Here is a 21,979-nt window from a genome sequence, read left to right as displayed (position 1 = left end):
GTTCAACCCAGTAAAGTGTGATTTGATTCACTTTGGAAGGTCAAAGTTGAAGGGGGAATACAGGGTTAATGGCAGGATTCTTAACAGTATGGAGGAACAGAGGGATCTTGGGTCCACATCCATATCTGATAGGGTTGCTGAGAAGGCAAATGGTGTGTTGGCTTTCATTAGCCAGGGGATTAATTTCAAGAGCAGTGAGATAATGTTGCAGCTCTATAAAACCCTGGTTAGACCACTCTTGAAGCATTGTGTTCAGTTCTGGTCACCTCATTATAGGAAGGATGTGGAAGCTTGAGAGAGGGCAGAGAGGAGGTTTATTGGAATGCTGCTTGGATTAACAAGCATGTCTTATGAAGATAAGTTGAGCAAGCTAGGGCTTTTCTCTTTGGAGCGAGGGAGTGAGCATGTGACTTTATAGATCTGTACAAGATGATAAGAGGCGTAGATCAAATGGACAGCCAGAGACTTTTTCCTTGGATGAAAATGGCTAATACAAGGGGGCATAATTTTTCAGTGATTAGAGGAATGTACGGATGGGATGTCAAGATTTTTTTTCTAAACTCAGAGCGGTGGGTGCATGGAATGCAGGTAGATGCAGTCACATGAGGGACATTTAAGAAACTCTTAGATAGCCCTCCATTTTTCCATCATCCATGTGCCTATGTGGAAGAGAAGGTTTAGATTGATCGGCACAATATCGTGGGCTGAATGGCCTGCACTGTCATGTTCTGTTGTATGTTCCAATGAGAAACTTACTTATTCACTGCCCGTCTGCTGCTGGCATTTAGGGCAGCAATGAAGATCCTACATCTCTGTCTGTCCATACCATCAAACACAGATATAGAAGGATGTTCATTGCTGTTTCTGTAACAGTTTTGCTTGACCAGTCAGGATTGTTAGTCCTGAGCTGAACCCACTGAACCTGAAGAACCAGAGGACCACTCTTCATCTGTCCTCGATCTTTTGACCTGGGTGACCCGACCAAGTCCTAAAGCAGAGCTCTGACTCTAGCCAACGTAGCTCTCCAGGTCACTGACACATGCAAGGCTCCAAATCCTAAAACAAGGTTGTGGTTCTCTTGGAGGTGTAATCAGAAAGAGCTATGTATCTAGCAATAACATCAGTGAATCTTGTGACCGAGTGTGAGGGCAAGAGGAAACAAAACTTGGAGTGGTGTGTTGTAATCTGGAATGAATCAGCCAAACAGGTCATGGAGAAAGAATTATGATGGCTTTCGAGAGGTAATTGGATACATTTCGAAGTGGCTAAAACAATTGCAGGAAAATGAGGAAAGAATAGGGGAATGAAGCCAAGGAAGTTGCTCTTTAAAGAACCTTCAGAGATACAATGCGGTAAATAGCTACCTTCCAAGGTGCAAACTAAGGATTAGTGTGACAAGCAAAGACTAGTCAGTAGTTGGGATATTTTTGCATCAACATAAACAACCAAAATCATTAATTTCATTTTCCGAACCAACATAGGAAGGACTAGAATGCGTAAACTGTAGGCCAGCTCCAATCCAAAAACAGTAGTAGCATTTTTCCAACAAAATAAGATCTACCCTTTGATCCCACCCATCAGCACATCTGGAAAGGCAGTCTATTAAATGTAGGCATAGATCAAAAAGGAAATTTTTTGGCACTTTAAGAGAATGAGTGATCAATAATTTTGTCGATCTGGCTGCAGAGTCAGGGTTTGAAAAATTAGGACTTTTGATTAGTCAAGGAAAGTCATGGCTCTCTGCTGTTCATTTTGGGAGGTATTTGCGATTCCCCCCCCCCCCCCCGACTGTGAAGGTCGGAATATATCTTATCGTCTTAAATAGACAAGAATTGGCCAGCTGACACCACACTGCAGCTGACAAACAGGAAAGTGTGTTATTACTAATTAGACGAGGATCAGTCCATTAGATCTTGGATGCCAAATGTGAAATTTGAATGTGTATCAACTGTAGGTGAAAACATTTATTAAATATCAGGTGAAAAGAATTCTTGAAATATTTCTTTGTGCTTTCAGACTCAGCCTGAAGAAATTAAAATGAATTACTGTACTTTGGATAGTCAGGCTGGAAAAATATTTGTGGTGATTCAATTATTGCAGAAAATTCCTGTACCAAAGTTCAAAACAAATTTATTATCAAAATACCTATGTCACCACTTACAACCCTTAGATGAATTTTTTGTAGGCATACCTAGTAAGTACAAGAAACACAATAGAATCAATGAAAGACCATATCCAACAGGACGGGCAAACAACCAAAATGCAGGAGACAGCAAACAGTGTAAATACAAAAAGAATAATACTAATAATAAATAAATAAGCAGTAAATAACTAGAACACAAGATGAAGAGACCTTGAAAGAGAATCCATGGGTTGTGGGAACAGTTCAGGATTGGGGTGAGTGAAGTTATACCCTATAATTCAAGAGTCCGATGGTTAAGGCATAATGACCATTCCTGGACCCGGTGGTATGCGTCTTGAGGCTCCTGTACCTTCTTCATGATGGCAGCAGTGAGAAGAGAGCATGGCCTGAGTGGTGGGGTCCGTGATAATGGACGCAGCTTTCCTGCAACAGCTCTCTGTGTAAGTATGCTCAATGTTAGGAAGGGCTTTACCCATGATGGAATGGGCTGTAGGATTTTCCATACAAGGACATTGGTGTTTCCATATCAGGAAAACGATGCAACCAGTCAATATACTGTCCACCACACATTCGTAGAAGTTTGTCAATGTTTTAGATGCCATGCTGAATCTTCACAAACTTCTAAGTAGAGGCATTACTGTGCTTTCTTTGTAATTGCGGTCATATGCAGGGCCCAGGGTAGATCCTCTGAAATGATAACACTGAGGAATTTAAAGTTGCTGATCCTCTCCACCTCTGATCCCCCTGATGAGGCCTGGTTCATGGACCTCTGGTTTCCTCCTCCTGAAGCCAATCATCATCTCCTTGGTCTTGATGACATTGAGTGAGAGGTTGTTGTTGTGGCACCTCTCAGCCAGATTTTCAGTCTCCCTCCTATGTACTGATTCATCACCAACTTCGATTCGGCCAATGGCAGTGGTGTCTTCATCAAACTCAAATATGACATTGGAGCTGTGCTTAGCCACACAGTCATGAATATAAAACAGGTAGACCAAGGGGCTAAGCACATGGCCTTGTGGTGAACCTGCACTCATCTGACTTATTGCTGTAAACTCTGAGAATAGCATTGGTATATGAACTCCGACAGCACTCCCATCTTCTTCCAGAGTTACAAGTTGACCACTAAACTGGAAAAACAGATCGAAGTCCTAAATTGTACTCAGCTTTATGTTAATACATTTATGTTCCACTCATTTTCACATCAGACACAAGGGATCAAAGTACACATGGCACATTTGCCATATTTTCAGAGCCTGTAATGGACATTTTTTTCAATAAGATGTTATTATACACACATACAGAAAATAACTATATCTAAACATATTGACTCTGTGGACAGTTTATTAGGGACACCTGTAAACCTGCTCATTAATGCAAATATCAAATCAGCCAATCACATAGCAGCAACTCAGTGCAGGAAAAACATGCAGGCATGATCAAGAGGTTCAGTTGTTGTTCAGAACAAACATCAGAGTGGGGAAGAAACGTGATCTAAATGACTTTGACTGTGGAATGATTGTTGGTGCCAGACAGGGTGGTTTGAGAATCTTAAGAACTGCTGATCTCCTGGGATTTTCATACCTGGAGAAAGGTGTGAAAAACAAAACTACATCCAGTGAGTGGTAGTTCTACTGGTAAAAACACCCTGTTAATGATAGAGGTCAGAGGAGAATGGCCAGACTGGTTTAGCCTAAAAGGAAGGCAGTTGCTGTTTTTAGTAGTGCACTCGTCTGGACCAACATCTCAGATGTTGTTCCTGGGATTTGTTGGAACCATTCTCCCACTCCAGGTGTCACAATCTCAAGTACTCCTATCACCACCAGGATTACTCTGGCTTTAACCTTCCTCCACCTTTCTATCTGCACTTTCAAGCCCTGGTATTTCGCCAGCATCTCATATTCTCTCTTCCTGATGTTACTGTCATTCAGGATTGCCACATCTATTACTACTGCTTTCTTCTGTTCCTTGTTTAGTATTACTATGACTGGCTGGTGGGCCAGTATCTGCTTGTCAGTCTGTATTTTGAAGCCCCACAGGGTCTTATTTCTGTCATTTTCTAACCCATATCCAGCATAGATGTTCCTGTACACAATTTCTGCAACGTGATTGTGCCTTTCAGTGTATGCTGAACCTGCCTGCATCTTGCACCCTGCTAATATGTGTTGGATGGTTTCAGTGGATTCCTTGCACTGTCTGCATAGTGGGTCTTGTCTGACAGACCCCTGCTTCTATTGCTCTGGTGCTCAGTGCCTGTTCTTGTGCAGCGCCTCTGTGCTGCCCCTCAGCCCTGCTATTTCCAGCCATTGGTAGAACTTATGTCGGTCACCTCTGATATCTAGCAATGGTACATCCCGTGCAGTGGCTTGTCCTGCCATGGCCTCTGGCTCTGCTTCACCCACTTCTCTGCCTATATCCACACATACGTGCACAGACAATTACATGAGTACATACACACAATTACATTCACCTGCATGTGAATGCTGACAGGCACTCCTACATTGGCTTATATTTTTATTGGTTCTTTATCCATCAGCCTATGTATCGGGGAGAAGGGTAGAAGGTTACATTGGCAGGGATGCAGTCATGAGTTTTCAGAAAAAGCAGTTTGGATTTGCTATTTTTGCAAGAACAATGGAACAAAGAGTTGTGACAGATAGTTCAACAATAAATGAATCACTGGATTCACTACAATTTGTAGTAAGCAGGTAGATGAATTGAATGAGTTAGAATCATGCAGAATGAGGTGGTTTATTTTGTGTCATGAGACTATGCCAGCTTTTCAACAGAACCACATAATTATTCTCTCTTCCTCTGCATTTTCCTCATCACTCTTCATGTTACTCCTTAACTTCCATTTGATAGTTTCTAATGGATCTGTGTCTGGCAACTTTTCCAACAGTGCATACCAGATCACAACAACTTGTTACATAAAATAATTCACTGCATATCTGTTATAGTTCTCTTACAAACTTTAAATCTCTATCTCTCTCTTTATAGGGAGGACATCTTCACCAGGATCTGTCCTGGTCCCAGCACATTGATGCAATCATGAAGAAGGCACACCAACAACTATACTTCATTAGGAGTTTGAGGAGATTTGGTATGTCATCAAAGATTGTTGCAATTTTTTTTAACGATGCAAGGTGGAATCATTCCGACTAATTACATCTGGTGTGGAGGCTCCAACGTACTGAGTACTGTAGACTCAGCCAGTTTCACAATCACAACCCCTCCCCATTATCGAAGACATCTTGAAGAGGCAGTGCCTCAAGAAGGCAACATCCATCACTAAGGAACCTCACCGTTAGGGGCATGCCCTCTTCTCATCACCACCATCTGGGAGGAGGTATAGAGTGTGAGGACCCACACTCAATGATTCAGGAACAGCTTCTTCCTCTCTACCATCAGATTTCTGAATGGTCCATGAACACTACCTCTTTCACACTATTTATTTTTATTGTAATTAGTATTTTTTTAATATTTGCTTTCACAAAACAATAAGTTTCATGACATATATCAATGATAATAATCTGACACCGATGCTTATTACAAGCATTGTGTAGGAGGTACAGGAGCCTGAATATTCACACTCGTTTGGAACAGTTTTTTCTCCTCCGCCATCACCCTCCAGCCTCTGTCCCATCCCCCCTCACTGTTCACTACTGGCAATCTTTCCTCTTCCCCTTCAGTCCTGATACAAAATCTCAACTCCAAACATCAATATATGTATTTTGCCTGCACGGGTGCCATTCTATGAAAGGATCTGCAAAAAAAGTAATAAAAATAAATCGTCAGAAGCCAACACAGGTCAGGGGATGAATGTGCATATATATGGAGGAGGTATCATTCTCCCTTAAAAGTTTGTGTACCACTCTGACCATGGACCATGGGCTTGGCCTCAGTTTTATTAGTGACTTATTGCCACTGAGGGTGACAAGGTGAAGATACGTCCCTACCAAAGGAGGTTTAAGGCACTCCATCCTTCCACTAGCCTGCAGGTCACCCTTGGGCAAAGTGTAACACCTGCTTTGTGCACCTCCCCACGCACCCCCTCCCCACCCCGATCAGGGTCAAGTGAAGCCATGGGAGCAGGTGGTGGATGGTTGAATGAACAACTGGTGCATATCACAAGTCCTGGTTATACAATCACTGATGCCAGGCAATCTCTGAAGAGTATTCATAACGTCTGGGGTCATCTGTCTTGTAAAGACACTGCCCAGAAAAAGGCAGTGGCAAAGTACTTCTGTAGAAAAATTTGCCAAGAACAGTCATGGTCATGAGACCATGATCGCCCACATCATATGACATGGCACATGACAAGTGATTGCCATCGAGTCCTATTATCATTACGAGGAAAGCAAGGCAGTGCCTCTATAGATGTGTGGTAGAGAGTATATTGACTGGTTACACCATGACCTGGTATGGAAACACCAAGCCTACAAGTCCAGAAAAGCCTACAAAAGGTCAAGTCTATTGTGGGTACAACCTTTTCCATCACTGAGCACATCTACATTGAGTGCTGTTGTAGGAAAGCAGCATCCAACAAAGACCCCCACCATCCAGGCCACGTTCTCTTCTCACAACTGCTATCAGGAAGATGGTACAGGTGCCCCAGAACCCCTACCATCAGGTTCAGGAGCAGTTATTAATCTTCAACCATTAGGCTCTTCAACCAAAGGCAATAACTTCACTCACCCCAACACTGAACTATTCCCAGAATCTATGGACTCAGTTTCAAGGACTCTTCATCTCATGTTCTTGATACTTATTGCTTATTTATTTATCTTTCCTTTTACATTTGCACAGTTTGTTGTCTTTTACACATTGATTGTTTGTCTGACCAGTTGGGTATGGTATTTCTTTGATTCTATTGCGCTTCTTGTATTTACTGTGAATTCACACAAGAAAACCAATCACAGGGCTGTATATGGTGACACATATGAACTTTGATAATAAACTTACTTTGAATTTTGAACTCCTGATGTTCTTCCAGTAGTGTGCGTGTTTGGATCCCCATTCCAGCATCTGCAGTCTACAATATTTCACCTCAGGCTTGAGGGAAGTCAAGTTTAACTATTTACAAACACTTTTTAAACCTGATAATGTCTCAGTTTCCCAGTTCTGATGAAAGGCTTTTAATCCAAACTGTTAAGTCTATTTCTCTCTCCACTAATGCTGCCTGACCTGACAATGATATTACTATCATTGACTGTTCACGGTAAACTTCTTGCCTTTGTTACGGAAACCCACAATGCCAGGGCCTGGTTTCAATGAACTTGCACCTGAAACAAGAACAGGGCTAGTGACTGAATTAACACTACTGCTTACCTGCCGAAGCAGAAGAATGCAAAGTGAAGACCCAGAAGGGTGACCACCACATGCCTAATGACATGGCTGGTCTTGCTTGGGTGGAGGTAGTGCCGAAATAAGAAGGCTGCAAACAATCCAAAAACTTGGCACATGGCAAAATTTACCTGCAAAGAAAAAATATTCTGTGTAACTTTGTAATGCTTTAAATTGAAAAGAACATTCCCTCCACAATCTCCATCAGTACAGGTGTTCCACAAGGTTGTGTGCTGAGTCCCCTGAGTTCACCTTACATTTCTGACTGTGTGGCTAAGCACAGCTCCAATGCCATATTCAAGTTCGCTGCTATCACAGTAGCTGGGCAAATCAAAGGTGGCAATGAATCAGCATATAGGAATGAGACTGAAGATCTGGCTGAATGGCGCCACAACAACAATCTCTTATTCAATGTCAGCAAGACCAAGAAGCTAATTACTGAGAAGGAATATCTCCTCTATGAGTCAATCCTCATCAAGAATGAGAAGTGGAGAGGATCTGCAACTTTAAATTGCTCGGTGTTAGCACTTCAGAGGATCTCTCCTGGGGCTAGCACATAAACACCATTACAAAGGTATGACTGAACCTCTATCTTCATAATACTTTGCCAAACTTCTGTAGATGTGTAGTGGAGAGTATATTGACTGGCTGCATCACAGCCTGGAAACACCAATGCCCTTGAACAGAAAATCCTACAAAAAGCAGTGGATACAGCCTATTTCATCGTAGGTAAAGCCCTCTCTATCAGTGAACACATCTACAAGGAGTGCTGTTGCAGGAAAGTAGCATCTGTCATCAAAAACCCTCACATTCCAGGCCATGCTCTCTTCTCACTGCTGCCATCAGGAAGGTGGTACAGGAACCTGAAGACCCAGACCACCAGGTTCAGGAACAGTTATTCAACCATCAAGCTCCTGAACCAGAGGTGAAAACTTCACTCACCCATCACTCAATTAATTCCCCAACCTATGTACTTTCTTTTAAGGACTCTACAACTTATGATCTTGATACTTATTGCTTATTATCCATGATCTTTTTTGGTATTTGCACAGTTTGTTGTCTTTTGCACATTGATTGTTTCAACATCTTGGTGGTGTGTGCATTTTTTCATTGATTCCTTTGTATTTACTGTGAACATCCACAGGAAAATCCATCTCAGGGTTGTACTTTGAAAAAGATTTATGTTTACATGGCAGCATTAACACAAGAAAATGTCTCAAGGTGCTTCACTGGAGCAATTATCAAATTAATTAGCACCAAGTCATATCACAGAGGAACTACTGGGACCAAGAGAGATCCAGCAAGCAGAATGTAGGACACATCTCAGAGAAGGACAGAAACCAATGATGCTAAGGCTGGGAATTCAAGCAGTCCCTGTCTATACAAGGCAAGGTGCAGTCATTTTGCTGGAATGACAGAAAACCGGGATGCTCACAGGGGTGGAGAAACTTTTAACAGGGAGGGGCCAGTCTGAAGAGGGGTTTTCAAAAGGAATACTATTTTTAAAAACATAATCTGGAGACAATATAGGTCTGAGTTTGTTAAGTGTGGCAACAGAGCATTGTCCTTTAAGAACAGGTGTTGAAATCCAGATCATGAACTAGGGATTGCATCTGCTTTTTAACCAGCTTGTGGTCACTTCTGATGAATCATAACATGAAGATATCAACTTTGTTGATAATACTTCTGAAATTATGTTACAATATTAGAGAAATATAAACGCAAGCTCTTGAAACAAGAGAGATTCTACTATTTCATTAAGTACATTCAATTCCCAATTTGTGGGAGAAACAGGGATAAGATTATCAGTTGTGTTTTCATGCTATGTAATACACAAGTATCAATATTCGATAATCTCTCAGTTCACTGGAATGCAACAGAAGTTTCTTGTCACAATGAGATGATTCATTTTCCTCCCCAGTATTTGTTAAACACGAGATCAACTCAGAACAGGAACAAGTGGAGAGTCAGTCAATGGTTATTATAACATTTCTTAACTGATCCATCTGATCTCCATAGTATGGGTTGTTACTCCAGCGATTTGACAGCTTTCTCCTCAATTCCAGTCATAAGACACACGAGCAGACTTGAGTCATTCAGCCCATCAATTCTTCTCCAGCATTCAGTTATAGCTGATTTATTTTCCCTCTCAACCCCATAACCTCTGATGCCCTTACTAATCTAAAACCTACAGCCTTCATTTTAAATATATCCAATGACCTGACCTCCACAGTCATCTGTGGCAATGAATTCCACACATCATCCTCTGGCTAGAAATTCCTCTTCATCTGTCCTAAAGGGGCATCTTTCCATCCTGAAGCTGTGCCTAGACTCCCCTGCTATTGGAAACACCTTCTCATATCCACTCTTTCTAGGCCTTTCAAAATTCAATAGGGTTCAATGAGATCCCTCTTCATTCTTCTAAGTTCCAGCAAGTACAGGCCTAGAGGCATCAAACACTCCTCATACATTAACCTTTTCATTCCCTAACTTCAGTTTACTGAGGCCCAATACCACACTCATTTCAATGCTGCCTTAATGTCACAGGCAGTTGTTCGCACTTTACCTCTGGAATACAGCTCTTTGGTGCATGCTCTCTCCTCGACACTAGTCCACAAGACCATAAGGCACAGGAGCAGAATCAGCCTATTTGGCCCATCGAGTCTGCTCTGCCATTCAATCACCTGGTTCAAGGGTGCAACGGAGTTTGGAGCCGAGAGGTCTTGGCTAAACCCAATTGGTTATCATTAGCTAATGCTGAATAGGTACCATTAGATAGCATCCTCAATGACACCTACTGTCATTGGCTAACAACTGAGAGTAGGTTGATATCAACTAGTTGGGTCAGGCTCAGCCTTCGCTTTTTAAAAAAACCTGTATATCCCTGGGCAATTTTCCAGTGTAGGTGAATTATCCGTGTTGTTATGATTGGAACCCATCATTTGTATGATCTGTTTTCCCATTAGCACAGGCACGCAGTGGCCATCTACAAACTGGAACACACACTTGGTCCTCAGATGTCACAAGCTCAAGTCCAACTCCAGAGATACAGACACATAATCCAGTACACCTCACACAGCACTGCCGAGTTCTTCACTGTCACAGGCGGCATTCTTCAGATCATCTTAAATTGAAACCCACTATGTCATTTCAGACAGGAGTTCAGAATCAGATTTAATGTCACCAGCATATGCCATGAAACTTGTTGTTATGCGGCAGCAGTACTTTGCAATACATAATTTTAAAAATGAATTAAATACATCAAACTTAAATTAAGTAAGTAGAGTAAAAATGGGGAAAAAAGTGAGGTCATGTTAATAGGTTCAGTGTCCATTCAGAACTCAGATGGCAGAGGGGGAAGAAGCTGTTCCTGAACTGCTGAGTGTGTACCTTCAGGCTCCTGTACCTCCTTCCTGATGGTAGCAATCAGAATAAGGCATGACCTGGGTGATGGGGGGGGGGGGGGGCCTTAATGATTGATGCCACCTTCTTGAGTCATTGCTCCTTGAAAATCTCCTGGAAACATTGGAGGCTCATGCCCACGATGGAACTAACTGAGTTTACAACTCTCTGCAGCTTACTTTGATCCTGTGTAGTACACACCCACCCATACCAGACAAAGCAGTTAATTGAACAATGGCTTTCTTCCCAGTATCAGAGACAACATTACTCTGTCTACCAATACATCTAGTCATATCACACTGTTATCTGTATGTAATCTGCTTGGCATATCTCTGACAACTGCAACAGGGATTTTACTTCAGGCATATTTCATTGGCTGTGAAACGAATTACTAGAAGTCGTTGGATCATAAAAGATGCTGTATAAATGAAAGCCTGTCTCTATTCATAGATTCAGAATTAGGTTCAACATTACTGCTGTATGTCATGAAATGCGTTGTATTACAGCAGCAGAACATTGTAATATATAATAACTACAAATTACAAGTATATATAGAATGTATATAGTCTACATGAGTTCATTGTCCATTCAGAAATCTGACAGTGGAGAGGAAGAAGCTGTTCCTGATGCATTGAGTGTGCCTTCAGGCTCCTGTACCTCCTTCCTGATGGTTGCAATGAGAAAAGGGCATGTCCTGGGTGATGGGAGTCCTTACTGATGGATGCTGCCTTTTTGAGGCATTGCTTTTTGAAGATGCTGAATCAGTAATCCAGCACCTTACAACTTCAGATTGTGCAGAGTATTCTGGAGCATAGAAATCACTGTGGGGGAGTCTACAGTGCACCATATGAACTTAACTACTGCAAGTTGTGATGCTAGTCCATTCACACTCCAGAGAATATGTCAGACCTCAAACTGTGATACAACAAACTCAATCCAGTAGCAGTGCATATGGGCCCAAAGATCTGCTCCAAGACTTTAAACTTGATTGTCTTGGCTTTCCTGTGCTTAAATCATCATAGACCAGGAGCTAACTGGGAGACATTATGGGTCAGCTCAACAGAAGGATGTAGCTTTTTAGATAAAATATATGGGTTAATAACAAAAGCTTCTTACAGGCACAGTTCAATTTGAATTCAGTGTTTTGCCACACAAGGTCATCCCACATATGAAAATAACATCCTCCAATTTTAGGTATACCAGCTACACAATTTTAAAAAGTTTGTTCTGATGAAAAAATACAAATATTCTCCTCTCCTATCAGATTCCTTCCTCTCTAGCCCTCAATGTTTCCCACCCTCCTGGCTTCACCTATCAGCTTCCAGCTCGCCTCTTTCCGCTCCCCATCTTCTTATTCTGGCATCTTTATCTTCCATTTCAGTCTTGAAGAAGGGTCTTGGCTTGAAAGATTGACTGTTTATATATTTCCATAGATGCTGCCTGGCCTGTTGAATTCCTCCAACACCTTGTGAGTTTTGGTTTAGATTCACAACCTTATTTTGAAGGAACACAAAATCTTTAAATCAACAGGGCTATCTGCTTATTACTTAATTAAACAAAGCAAATAGCTTTAGAAATTTGTGTAAAATGTATATTTAAAAGTAATGTAAAACCATAAGACATAGGAGCAGAATTAGGCCATTCAGCCCATTGAGTCTGCTCATCATGGTTGATTTATCATCCCTCTCAATCCCATTCTCCTGCCTGCTCCCTGTAACCTTTGACACCCTTTGACACTAATCAAGAACTTTTCAACCTCTGTTTTCAAAATTACCCAATGGCTCGGTTTCCACAGTCATCTGTGTCAATGAATTCCACAGATTCACCACCCTCTGGCTAAAGAAATTCCTCATCTCAGTTCTAAAGAGGCACATTTGTGCTACGAATCTGACCTTTGGTCCTAGTCTCCTCCACTCTTGGAAACATCTTCACAAGGCCCACTCCATCTAGGCCTTTCAATGTTCCAGAGGTTTCAGTGAGATCACCCCTCATTCTTCTAAACTCCAGAGTGTACAAGCCCAACGTCATCAAATGCTGCTTATATGTTAACCCATTAGTTCCCAAACTCATTTTCATGAACCTCCTCTGGACCTTCTCCAATGCCAGAACACCCTTTCGTAGATAAGGAGCTCAAAACTGCTCACCATATTCTCACACAATATTCAATAATGAATACTTCAATCGTAGCTAGATAACAAGGATGCGCCTCCATTTAAGTAGCACCTCCGCTGTCAGAATACTTGCCAACTGGTATTTAAGGAAGTGAATTGTTCATAACCTCAAGTCACCATTTTCCTACAAATTTCCTAATGCAGCGGAACACCTTGCAGTCAGAATCCATTTAGGGTTTTTTTTTTGGTAATAGTTAAAAAAAAAAATTGCCCAAGACAACAGAATTCTTGGTCAGAAAAAAAACAACTTCAGTTAAATATTTATTGAAATATCCACTCCCTACAAAGACCCTAGTCCTTCCAAACCACACTAAATATCAGCTTAGCTTCTGTACCCAAGTGTCCAGAGCTGAACATAAACCCTCAATTAGTACTGTTTCAGTCAACTACTTGGTCTTTATATTATGCCTCTCTTAAAGTGCCACAGCCAATTAAGCACTCTTGTAATTGTGGTCATGGTTATAATGCAGGAAATGTAGTCTGAACACAGCAACTTCCAAGAAATAGCAACTAAGTTATTACAGACAGCAGTTTAAAAAGAGTTATTTAAAGGATAAGTTCTGAAAAAGTACTCCCAAAAATATCATGAGACCTATAACCCAAGAAATGGGCTTAATCGTAACAGTTGACTTCAAACGTGATATCTATAATAGCGTGTTGCCTCTCAGGATCAGTCTGATCTTAATAGTGAATTTTCTGGACTTGGGCTTAATCCACACAAGCTTCTGACACAGAACCGTCGACTGAATCAAAGCTAACAACAAACCAAACTCTGTCCCTGAGGCTAAATAATAGCCATGTTTTACCAAGATGGGAATGACATCTTTGGGAAAACATAAACAGTTTCGTTCACACATAAATGTCCTAAGGTTGAATTTTCTCAAGTTAATACCTGTTCTATGGGTAAACGGAGCCACTCGCTCAGAGGCAGAAGCAGATCGGACCCACAGCTATTCGACCGCATTCTTGCACCGGAGTCTGTGCGGCGTGTACTGAAATCACTCCTCAGTCACCTGTAACCCACACGCTCCTCACCTGCAACTTCCAAACTCGAACCGCGCACAAACTTGCGGCTCCACCCTAGTCTGACGCCTGCTTCCGGGGCGAACTTTATTCGCCCAAAGTTTGTGACTTTCTTCTGTCTTTCACTGGTGAACGTCATAATTTCCAAAGCAGGGGGTGGGGTGACTGAGCGCAGAAATCTTTTAACGGCAATCTAAGCACAAAAGGATTCCACACGGGATATTTCTTCGGTCCACATTTTGTGTGCCGGGCTTTGAGACAACTGTTACTACAGCACCCCCTTTTGGTTATTTATTCATAATATCCCTGCTGGACTGAAGTTCACCAACTGATTATAAATAGGACGCTTTATCCTCTTTACAAGAAAGAGAAACGCTGCTGAAAATATGAAATAGACTATCCAATCTAAAGGACAAATTTTATATTTAAAGAGTAAAGTGTTCAAAAACGAAGAGAAAGGCCCAGTGGAATCTTCTGATATGAGTGGACGTCAGGTTTAGCCTTGAGCTGACTGAACGGTGGAATAGGTTCGACGGGCCGAATGCTCCCCTTGTTTGAAGAAAGATAAACAGTTCGTGTTTACACGTTATTGGAAGGCTTAGATAGAGTGGATGTTTCCTATAGTGGAGGAGTCCAATACCAGAGGGCTCAGCTCAGAATAGGGCAATGCCCCTTTGGAACAGAGATGAGGAGGGAATTCTCTAGAATCTGTAGAATTCATTTCCACTGATGGCTGTGCAGGCCAGGTCATTGGGTGTATTTAAAGTGGAGGTTGATGGGTTCCCCATGACTGTTCTTGGCATATTTTTCTACAGAAGTAGTTTGCCATTGCCTTCTTCTGGGCAGATGGGCCACCCCAGCCATGATCAATACCCTTCAGAGATTGTCTGCCTGGTGTCAGTGGTCACATAACCAGGACTTGGGATGTGCACCAGCTGCTCATACAACCTCCTGCTCCCATGGCTTGACATGACCCTGATCACAGAGCTAAGCAGGTTGTCTGAGGGAAGGAGTGACTTACATCTCTTTTGGTAGAAATGTACCTCCACGCTGCCACTCAAATAGGTAGTTTAAATAGCATGACAGAAAGTCCAGACCATAGTAGGACTGCTGGTGGGACACTGCTTTGTAAAGAACATAATCCCGTGAAAAGTATATTATTCACAGTGCATAATCACAAGCAGATTTTCAGCTCAATTAATAGTTTACAATAACAACAACCTGGTTCAGAATGTTCCACACAGGGTAGAATGTACGACCAATTGTAAATGCACATTACAGTGGACCGGATAAGGTAGATTCCCATCACTCTCCATGATCCAATGTCCCATCTATCCTCTCAAGTGGCTGGAAATGTCCCATGACAGAATCCTAAGAAATATGGGAGAGTTCTTCCAATAGCTGGGATAATATTTAACCATCAATTGACACCACTGAAAACAAACAGGTTATCAAATTACTATTTGTGGGTACACTGCACAAATTGCTTGTCATTTTGTCTAAGCAACATCAGCAGGTGCACTTTAAAACTTATGGTTTTGCCTATCATTTATCCTGGAGTTGTGAAACGATGCTTCTTAAATATGAATGTTTCAGTTTGCAGAAAGGTGCACAAATAAAATGCTGCAGGAACACAGTATCTGCGGAAAGGAATAAACTGTCGATGTGCATTTCCACAGAGCTTTCCTCAAAGCGCAAGTCAAAGGTGTTTTGGTTTTGATTTATTGTTGTCACATGTACCGAGATACATTGAAAAGCTTGACTTGCACACTGTTCACACAGATCAAATCATTACACAAAGCATTCAGCTAGAATAATGTAAAGCAATATCAATGCAGAATAAAGTGAATAAGCTTCCAAAAAAGTACAATGCATTTACATGATAAGATGTAAGATCATAATGAGGTAAATTGTGAGACCAATAGACCATCTTATCATACAGGAGGTCTATTCAAGAGTCTGATAACAATGTCCTTGACCTTGAAGCTGTCCTTGTCCTTGAAGCTGTCCTTGACTGTAGTGGGACATGCTTTCAGGCGTCTGTATCTTCTGCCTAATAGAAGAGAGGAGAAGAGTAACTGACTGCCGGGCGGGTTGGAGTCTTTGATTATGCTGGCTGGCTGACTGCCTTACTGAGTCTGAGAGAAGTATAAACGGAGTGCATAGAGGGCAGGCTGAAGATGGTTTTATGGTTGCATAACTTCATAATAACATTAAAAAGTTCAGAGCCATCAGGAACAAAATGGTCCTCTTTATTGGTAACAGCTAAACAACCCTTCAATAAACTGGAACATTGTGCAGAAAATCCTATTTAATATCGCCTACAGAGTTCACTGGAAGTTCACCGAGATTTCTGATGCAGGAGCTCACCAAACACACACCTACTGTCACTCAAAATGACAAGAGTGAGAGAGAAATGGGAACACTATTGCTTCCAGGGCAATTTCCAATTCACACCCCATCTTGACTTGAACATATTCCAAATAATCCTTCAGTATATTATACTGAAGTCCTGGAGAACTCTGTCCAGCAGAACTGAGAGAGCACCTTCACCGTTTAGCTTGCAATGGTTTGCCTTCACTCTTTTAGCTGCAAATAAGACTGAAGAATTAATGCCAGCCTTACTGACATTATTGCATCCTGTATTCTTGGGTGGCAGGGTGGTGATACGCCTCTACCAAAGGAGGCGTAAGGCACACCTCCCCTCCGCTAGCCTGCAGTAACCCTTGGGCAAGGTGTGCCACCTGCTTAGCCCCCTGATCAGGGTCACGTAATGCCATGGCAGTAGGTGGCAGATAGTCATATGATCAGTTTAGTGCACATCACAAGTCCTGGTTATGCAAACACTGACAATAGGCAGGCAGTTTCTGAAGAGTGTTGATAATGGCTGGGGTCACCCGTCTTGTAAAGACACTGCCCAAAAGAAAGCAATGGCAAACCACTTCTGTAGAAACAATTGCCAAGAACAATCATGGTCATTGAACGACCATGATTGCCCACATCATACAATATGGCTCACAATGAGTGAACAAGCATAAGAGGACATTAAGATAGTTAAAGTTGGTTTTAGAGAACATCCCAAATGAAGAGAAGTAGAGAGGAAGAGAACTGGGGAAAGATTAGCAAAGTTAAGGGTTTTGATAGTGAAATATATGGTTGCTACAGGCAGAACAATAAAACGTGTGATAGCTGAAAACCTAGAAATTCTCAGGGAATTGAGGATCTGCAGGAATTTACAGAAATAGGGAGGGGTGAGGGTAAAGAAGGATTTGAAAACAGGGATTAGAGCTTTGAAATTGAGATTACTCCAATCTGACATCAGAGAAGTATTAGGTTAACAGGACATATTCCAAGTTAGGAAAATAGAACGAAGAATGTTGGATGATTTCAAGTTCAAGTTGAGTGGATGTCGAAGAAGTGTTGTGAAAAACTGGAATAAGAAGAGAGCTGATATCATCAATCAGGAAACAGCAGCTGGAATTTGTGGGACATGTACTGAAGAAAGAGAAGCTCAAACATCTTGCAGTGACAGGAAAAATTGATGGAAGAAAATGTCACAGTCAAATGCACATGACATTCATGAGTTACAGCAAAGGAAAAGTTTTGAAGAGCTTATGGAACTTAACAGATTAAAGACATGTGGAGGACCATCATCACCCACGTCATATGACGTGGCATATAGTGATGACGATGATGGATGTTGTGGCCACCAGTCATGGAGATGAGTTCCTGATATAAACTGAATATTGAACCAAACAGAGATTAAAGACGGGACATTACATTCTTTACAGCTCTGCTCCATAATGCATGACATTCTCAGCCTACGTAAAAAGTCCATGGAACAATAAAGAAAGGGAAGATAACGTCTTTTATTTAAACTGCCAAGAAAGCAACTACTGTTTGCTAACAACTGGAATGTCAAAGCTCAAATGCACTTAATGTGATTGTATATTTCAATACTGCCTTTTCCAATGTGGGCTGTTTACATGTTATGATATGTAGATTATGATCAAAGAAAAAATGACTGGTGTTCCTTAGCATTTTCATGCAAAGGTGTTTATGAGGTGCTTCAAAAAGTCCAACTTATTGAAAATAGCAAAAAGAAATCTGCCAATATTTATAAAAGATACGTACCAGAAAGCACAATAAATAGCTCCACACTATTTTGTCCAGTGTGAACTCCTGCAACTCAATCTCTGTCTCGCACTGAGTTCAATCCACTCCGTTTTCAACATCCAAAGTACATTTATTATCAAAGTACTGTGTGTATACATTGTACAACCTTGAGATTCACATCATTATAGGCTGCCACAAAACAAAGGTACCCAAAAGAACCCATTAAAAAAAAGACTATCAAACACCCTATGTGCAGAGAGAAAAAAAAGACAAATCAAGTAAGCAAGTAGCATTTAGAATGAAGGTGAGTCCTCTGTCACAAAGCCCAGAGCATCAGGACATACCATCCTTCATTGCACACAAAGTTAACTTAAGACTACACATGAATCAGAATAAGATTCACCCCACAGTGGAGTTACAATCACATCACAAAATAAACGGAAGAAGCAAATACACACTGTTACCACCAGGGGCTTCCAGAGAGTTTATGCTAACTACCAGAAGAGATATTTACTACAAACCTCAAGCCAATAAAATGACCACAAGATTTCATTACAAAGGATCGGCAAGGAAAATTCTTCTCAGGCAAGATGCCCATAACGCTGCTGGCGTTTAGGACAAGACTGAAGTTTCTCCATCTCTGTCCATCTTTGGTCATCCTCTCCATTGTTCCCCAATTGAGATTCGGAGCTCTCAGTCGCACGTGGACACAGAAGATTCTGCTTTGCTGTTTCCATAACAATTTTATTTTACCTGTCAGCATTGTTAGCCCTGAGCTGAATCCTTGAATCTGCAGGACCAGTGGACCACTCTTAGTCTGGCCTTTACCTTTTGACCTGTTTGGCATGGGTAAACCTACCACAACCTATGGGCTCACTTCCAGGGTCTCTACAACTCATGTTCTCAGTGCTAGTTAGTTGATTATTATCTTGTTATTTAATTATCTGTTTGTTTATTGTCAATCTATTTACTTATTTAACTATTAGGAACTAATGCACAGTTTTACAGTACTGTTGAGATAATGTTCTAATTTGTTCTGTATTTCACATAAATACATAAATTGTTACTTCGCTAAATGCTAGTTTTTCTTTTTTTATACTTTTTATGTACTTCCATGAAACTTCAGCTATTTGGAGCAGCCACTTAATTGGGCCAAAATGTACTGGTCCCAATATATCCCAATTAACCAGAATCCACTGTAATTCATCTTCATTCCTGAGATAAGGCTGCAATTTTAGTAAATTTTAGTGGGGTAATCAATTAAAATTGGGCGGTGGGGTTGAGATCTGTCTCTACTAAAGGAGGCATAAGGTGCTCCTTCCCTCCGCTAGCTGCAGGTGACCCTTTGACAAGGTGTAGCACCTGCCCTTGCCCCACCCCAATCAGGATCACGTGAAGCGATGGTGGTTGTATGAGCAGCTAGTGCATATCACAAGTCCTGGTTATGGGACAACTGATGCCAGGCAGACAATCTCTGAAGGGTTTTGATATTAGCTGGGGTCATGTGTCTTGTAAAGACACTGCCAGAAGCCAGAAAAAGGCAATGATATACCACTTATGCAGAAAAATTTGTCAGGAAAAATCACAGTCATTTTCAATTTTCCAGTACTCTAGAACCAATCCAGAATCTAGTGACTCTTGAAAGATCATTACTAATGCCTCCATGGTCTCTTTGGCCATCTCTTTCAGAACTCTGGGGTATACACCATCTGGTCCAGGTGACTTATCTACTTTCAGCCCTTTCAGTTTCCCAAGAATCTTCTTTCTAATTATGGTAATTTCACACACTTCATGCCCCCTGACACCTGGAACTTCCACCACACAGCTGGTGTCTTCCACTGTGAAGACTGATGCAAAATACTTATTCAGTTCATCCACTATTTCTTTGTCCACCCATCACTACCTCTCCAGCATTGTTTTCCAGCAGTCTGATATCCACTCTCACCTCTCTTTTACACTTCATGTATCTGAAGAAACTTTTGGTATCCTCTTCAATATTATTGGCTGGCTTACTTCATATTCCATCTTTACCATCTTAATGACTTTTTAGTTGCCTTCTGTTGTTTTTTAAAAGCTTCCCAATCCTCTAACTTCCAATTAATTTTTGCTCTATTGTATGCCCTGTCTGGCTTTTATGTTAACTTTGATTTCACTTGTTAGCCATGTTTGCATCATCTTGACTCAATGGGCCAAATGGCCTAATTCTTCTCCTACATCTTATGGTCTTATTGTCAAGTCAATTCAAGTTTATTTACACATACACAAATGGGGTGAGGTACAGGGACAATGAAATATTTGCTTGTGGCAGTGTCACAGGCACACAGGTTCAGGCAATACACTGAACAGAAATTATTCAATGTCAATTATCGAATACAGTGAGGAGAAAAGTAATAATTGGGGAACAAGAGATTCTGCAGATACTGGAAGTCCAGAGCAACACACAAAAGATGCTGGAGGAATCCAGCAGGTCAGCCAACATCTATGGAAAGGAGTAAACAGTCAACATTTCGGGCCAAGAACCTTCTTCAGTACTGAAAAGGAAGGGGGGAGATGCCAGGATGAAAAGGCTGGGGGGGGGGGGGGGGAGGGAAAGGTGGCTAGATAGAAGGTGATGGGTGAAGCCAGGTGAATGGGAAAGGTAAAGGGCTGGAGGAAAAGGAATCTGATAGGAGAGGAGAGTGGACCATAGGAAAAAGGGAAATAGAAATAATAGGGAAAATAGTTATGAAAAAGTGCTCTACTGTTTGAAGGGTTGCCAAAGAGTACATTGTACAGCAAGAGGGGCAGAACCAAAGGTGTGATATTGAGGGTGGAGTGAGTTTAGATGGGCTGTTCTGGAGCATTGTTGGAGGGGTAATCTTCACTGATAACAGGGATGTACTGATGAATTACAGCACTGTTAGGTCAGTTATACTCAGGGAAACCAATACAATGCAGACTCGATGGGCTGAATGGCCTTATTCTAATGCTATGCTTATAGTCTAAAAGGGATGATACAGAAGATGTGATGTGTTGTTATGAAGGAAATTTTTTACTGGGAGAGTGCTTTTCTTTTTAAAAAAGCATTACAGAGGGAATACTGGTCTGTTAACAGGGTAACACAGAACACAAGAAATGATGCAGATGTTGGAAATCTTGAGCAATATGCACAAAATACTGGAGGAATTCAGCAGTTCATGCAGCATTTAGGGAGGAGAATAAACAGCTGACACGTTTCTTCAGGATTCATTAGTACAGAAGCTGTGTTGTACTATTAGAGGGAAGTATTGGGGAATTTTACATATTCAAGGGGATAACACTGTGGGGTTGCCACACTGGAAAGCGAACAGCACAGTGGGTGTGCTACAGTCATAACGTTGAGGAAGAACAGCAGTGTGGGTGTGCTACAGTCATTACGTTGAGGAAGAACAGCACTGTGGGTGTGCTACAGTCATTACGTTGAGGAAGAACAGCAGTGTGGGTGTGCTACAGTCATTACGTTGAGGAAGAACAGCAGTGTGGGTGTGCTACAATCATAACGTTGAGGAAGAATGCAGTGTGGGTGTGCTACAGTCATTACATTGAGGAAGACCAGCACTGTGGGTGTGCTACAGTCATTACGTTGAGGAAGAACAGCAGTGTGGGTGTGCTACAGTCATTACGTTGGGGAAGAACAGCACTGTGGGTGTGCTACAGTCATTACGTTGAGGAAGAACAGCACTGTGGGTGTGCTACAGTCATTACGTTGAGGAAGAACAGCAGTGTGGGTGTGCTACAGTCATTACGTTGAGGAAGAACAGCA

The 21,979-nt window shown here is 41.6% G+C and overlaps 1 protein-coding gene across 2 annotated transcripts in view; it reads right to left on the bottom strand.

Annotated features, from left to right (window-relative positions):
• LOC140719725 (lysophospholipid acyltransferase 2-like) overlaps positions 1–14,320 on the bottom strand; it is an 81,546-nt gene extending 67,226 nt beyond the window's left edge. Inside the window, exons 1-2 of one of the 2 annotated variants that reach the window (XM_073034545.1) lie at positions 13,952–14,320; positions 7,472–7,617 (exon numbers count right to left, since the gene is read on the bottom strand). In XM_073034545.1, the coding sequence (XP_072890646.1) occupies positions 7,472–7,617; positions 13,952–14,023 (218 nt within the window). In that variant the 5' untranslated portion in view covers positions 14,024–14,320. The remainder of the gene's footprint in view (positions 1–7,471; positions 7,618–13,951) is intronic. The other variant, XM_073034546.1, reaches the window with a different exon arrangement.
• Positions 14,321–21,979: the final 7,659 nt, after the last annotated feature.

Source organism: Hemitrygon akajei, chromosome 32 (assembly GCF_048418815.1).
Source record: "Hemitrygon akajei chromosome 32, sHemAka1.3, whole genome shotgun sequence".
In the NCBI taxonomy this organism is placed as follows: domain Eukaryota; kingdom Metazoa; phylum Chordata; class Chondrichthyes; order Myliobatiformes; family Dasyatidae; genus Hemitrygon; species Hemitrygon akajei.
The sequence above is the reverse complement of the archived record's forward strand: the minus strand, read 5'-3'. Positions and strand labels throughout refer to the sequence as shown.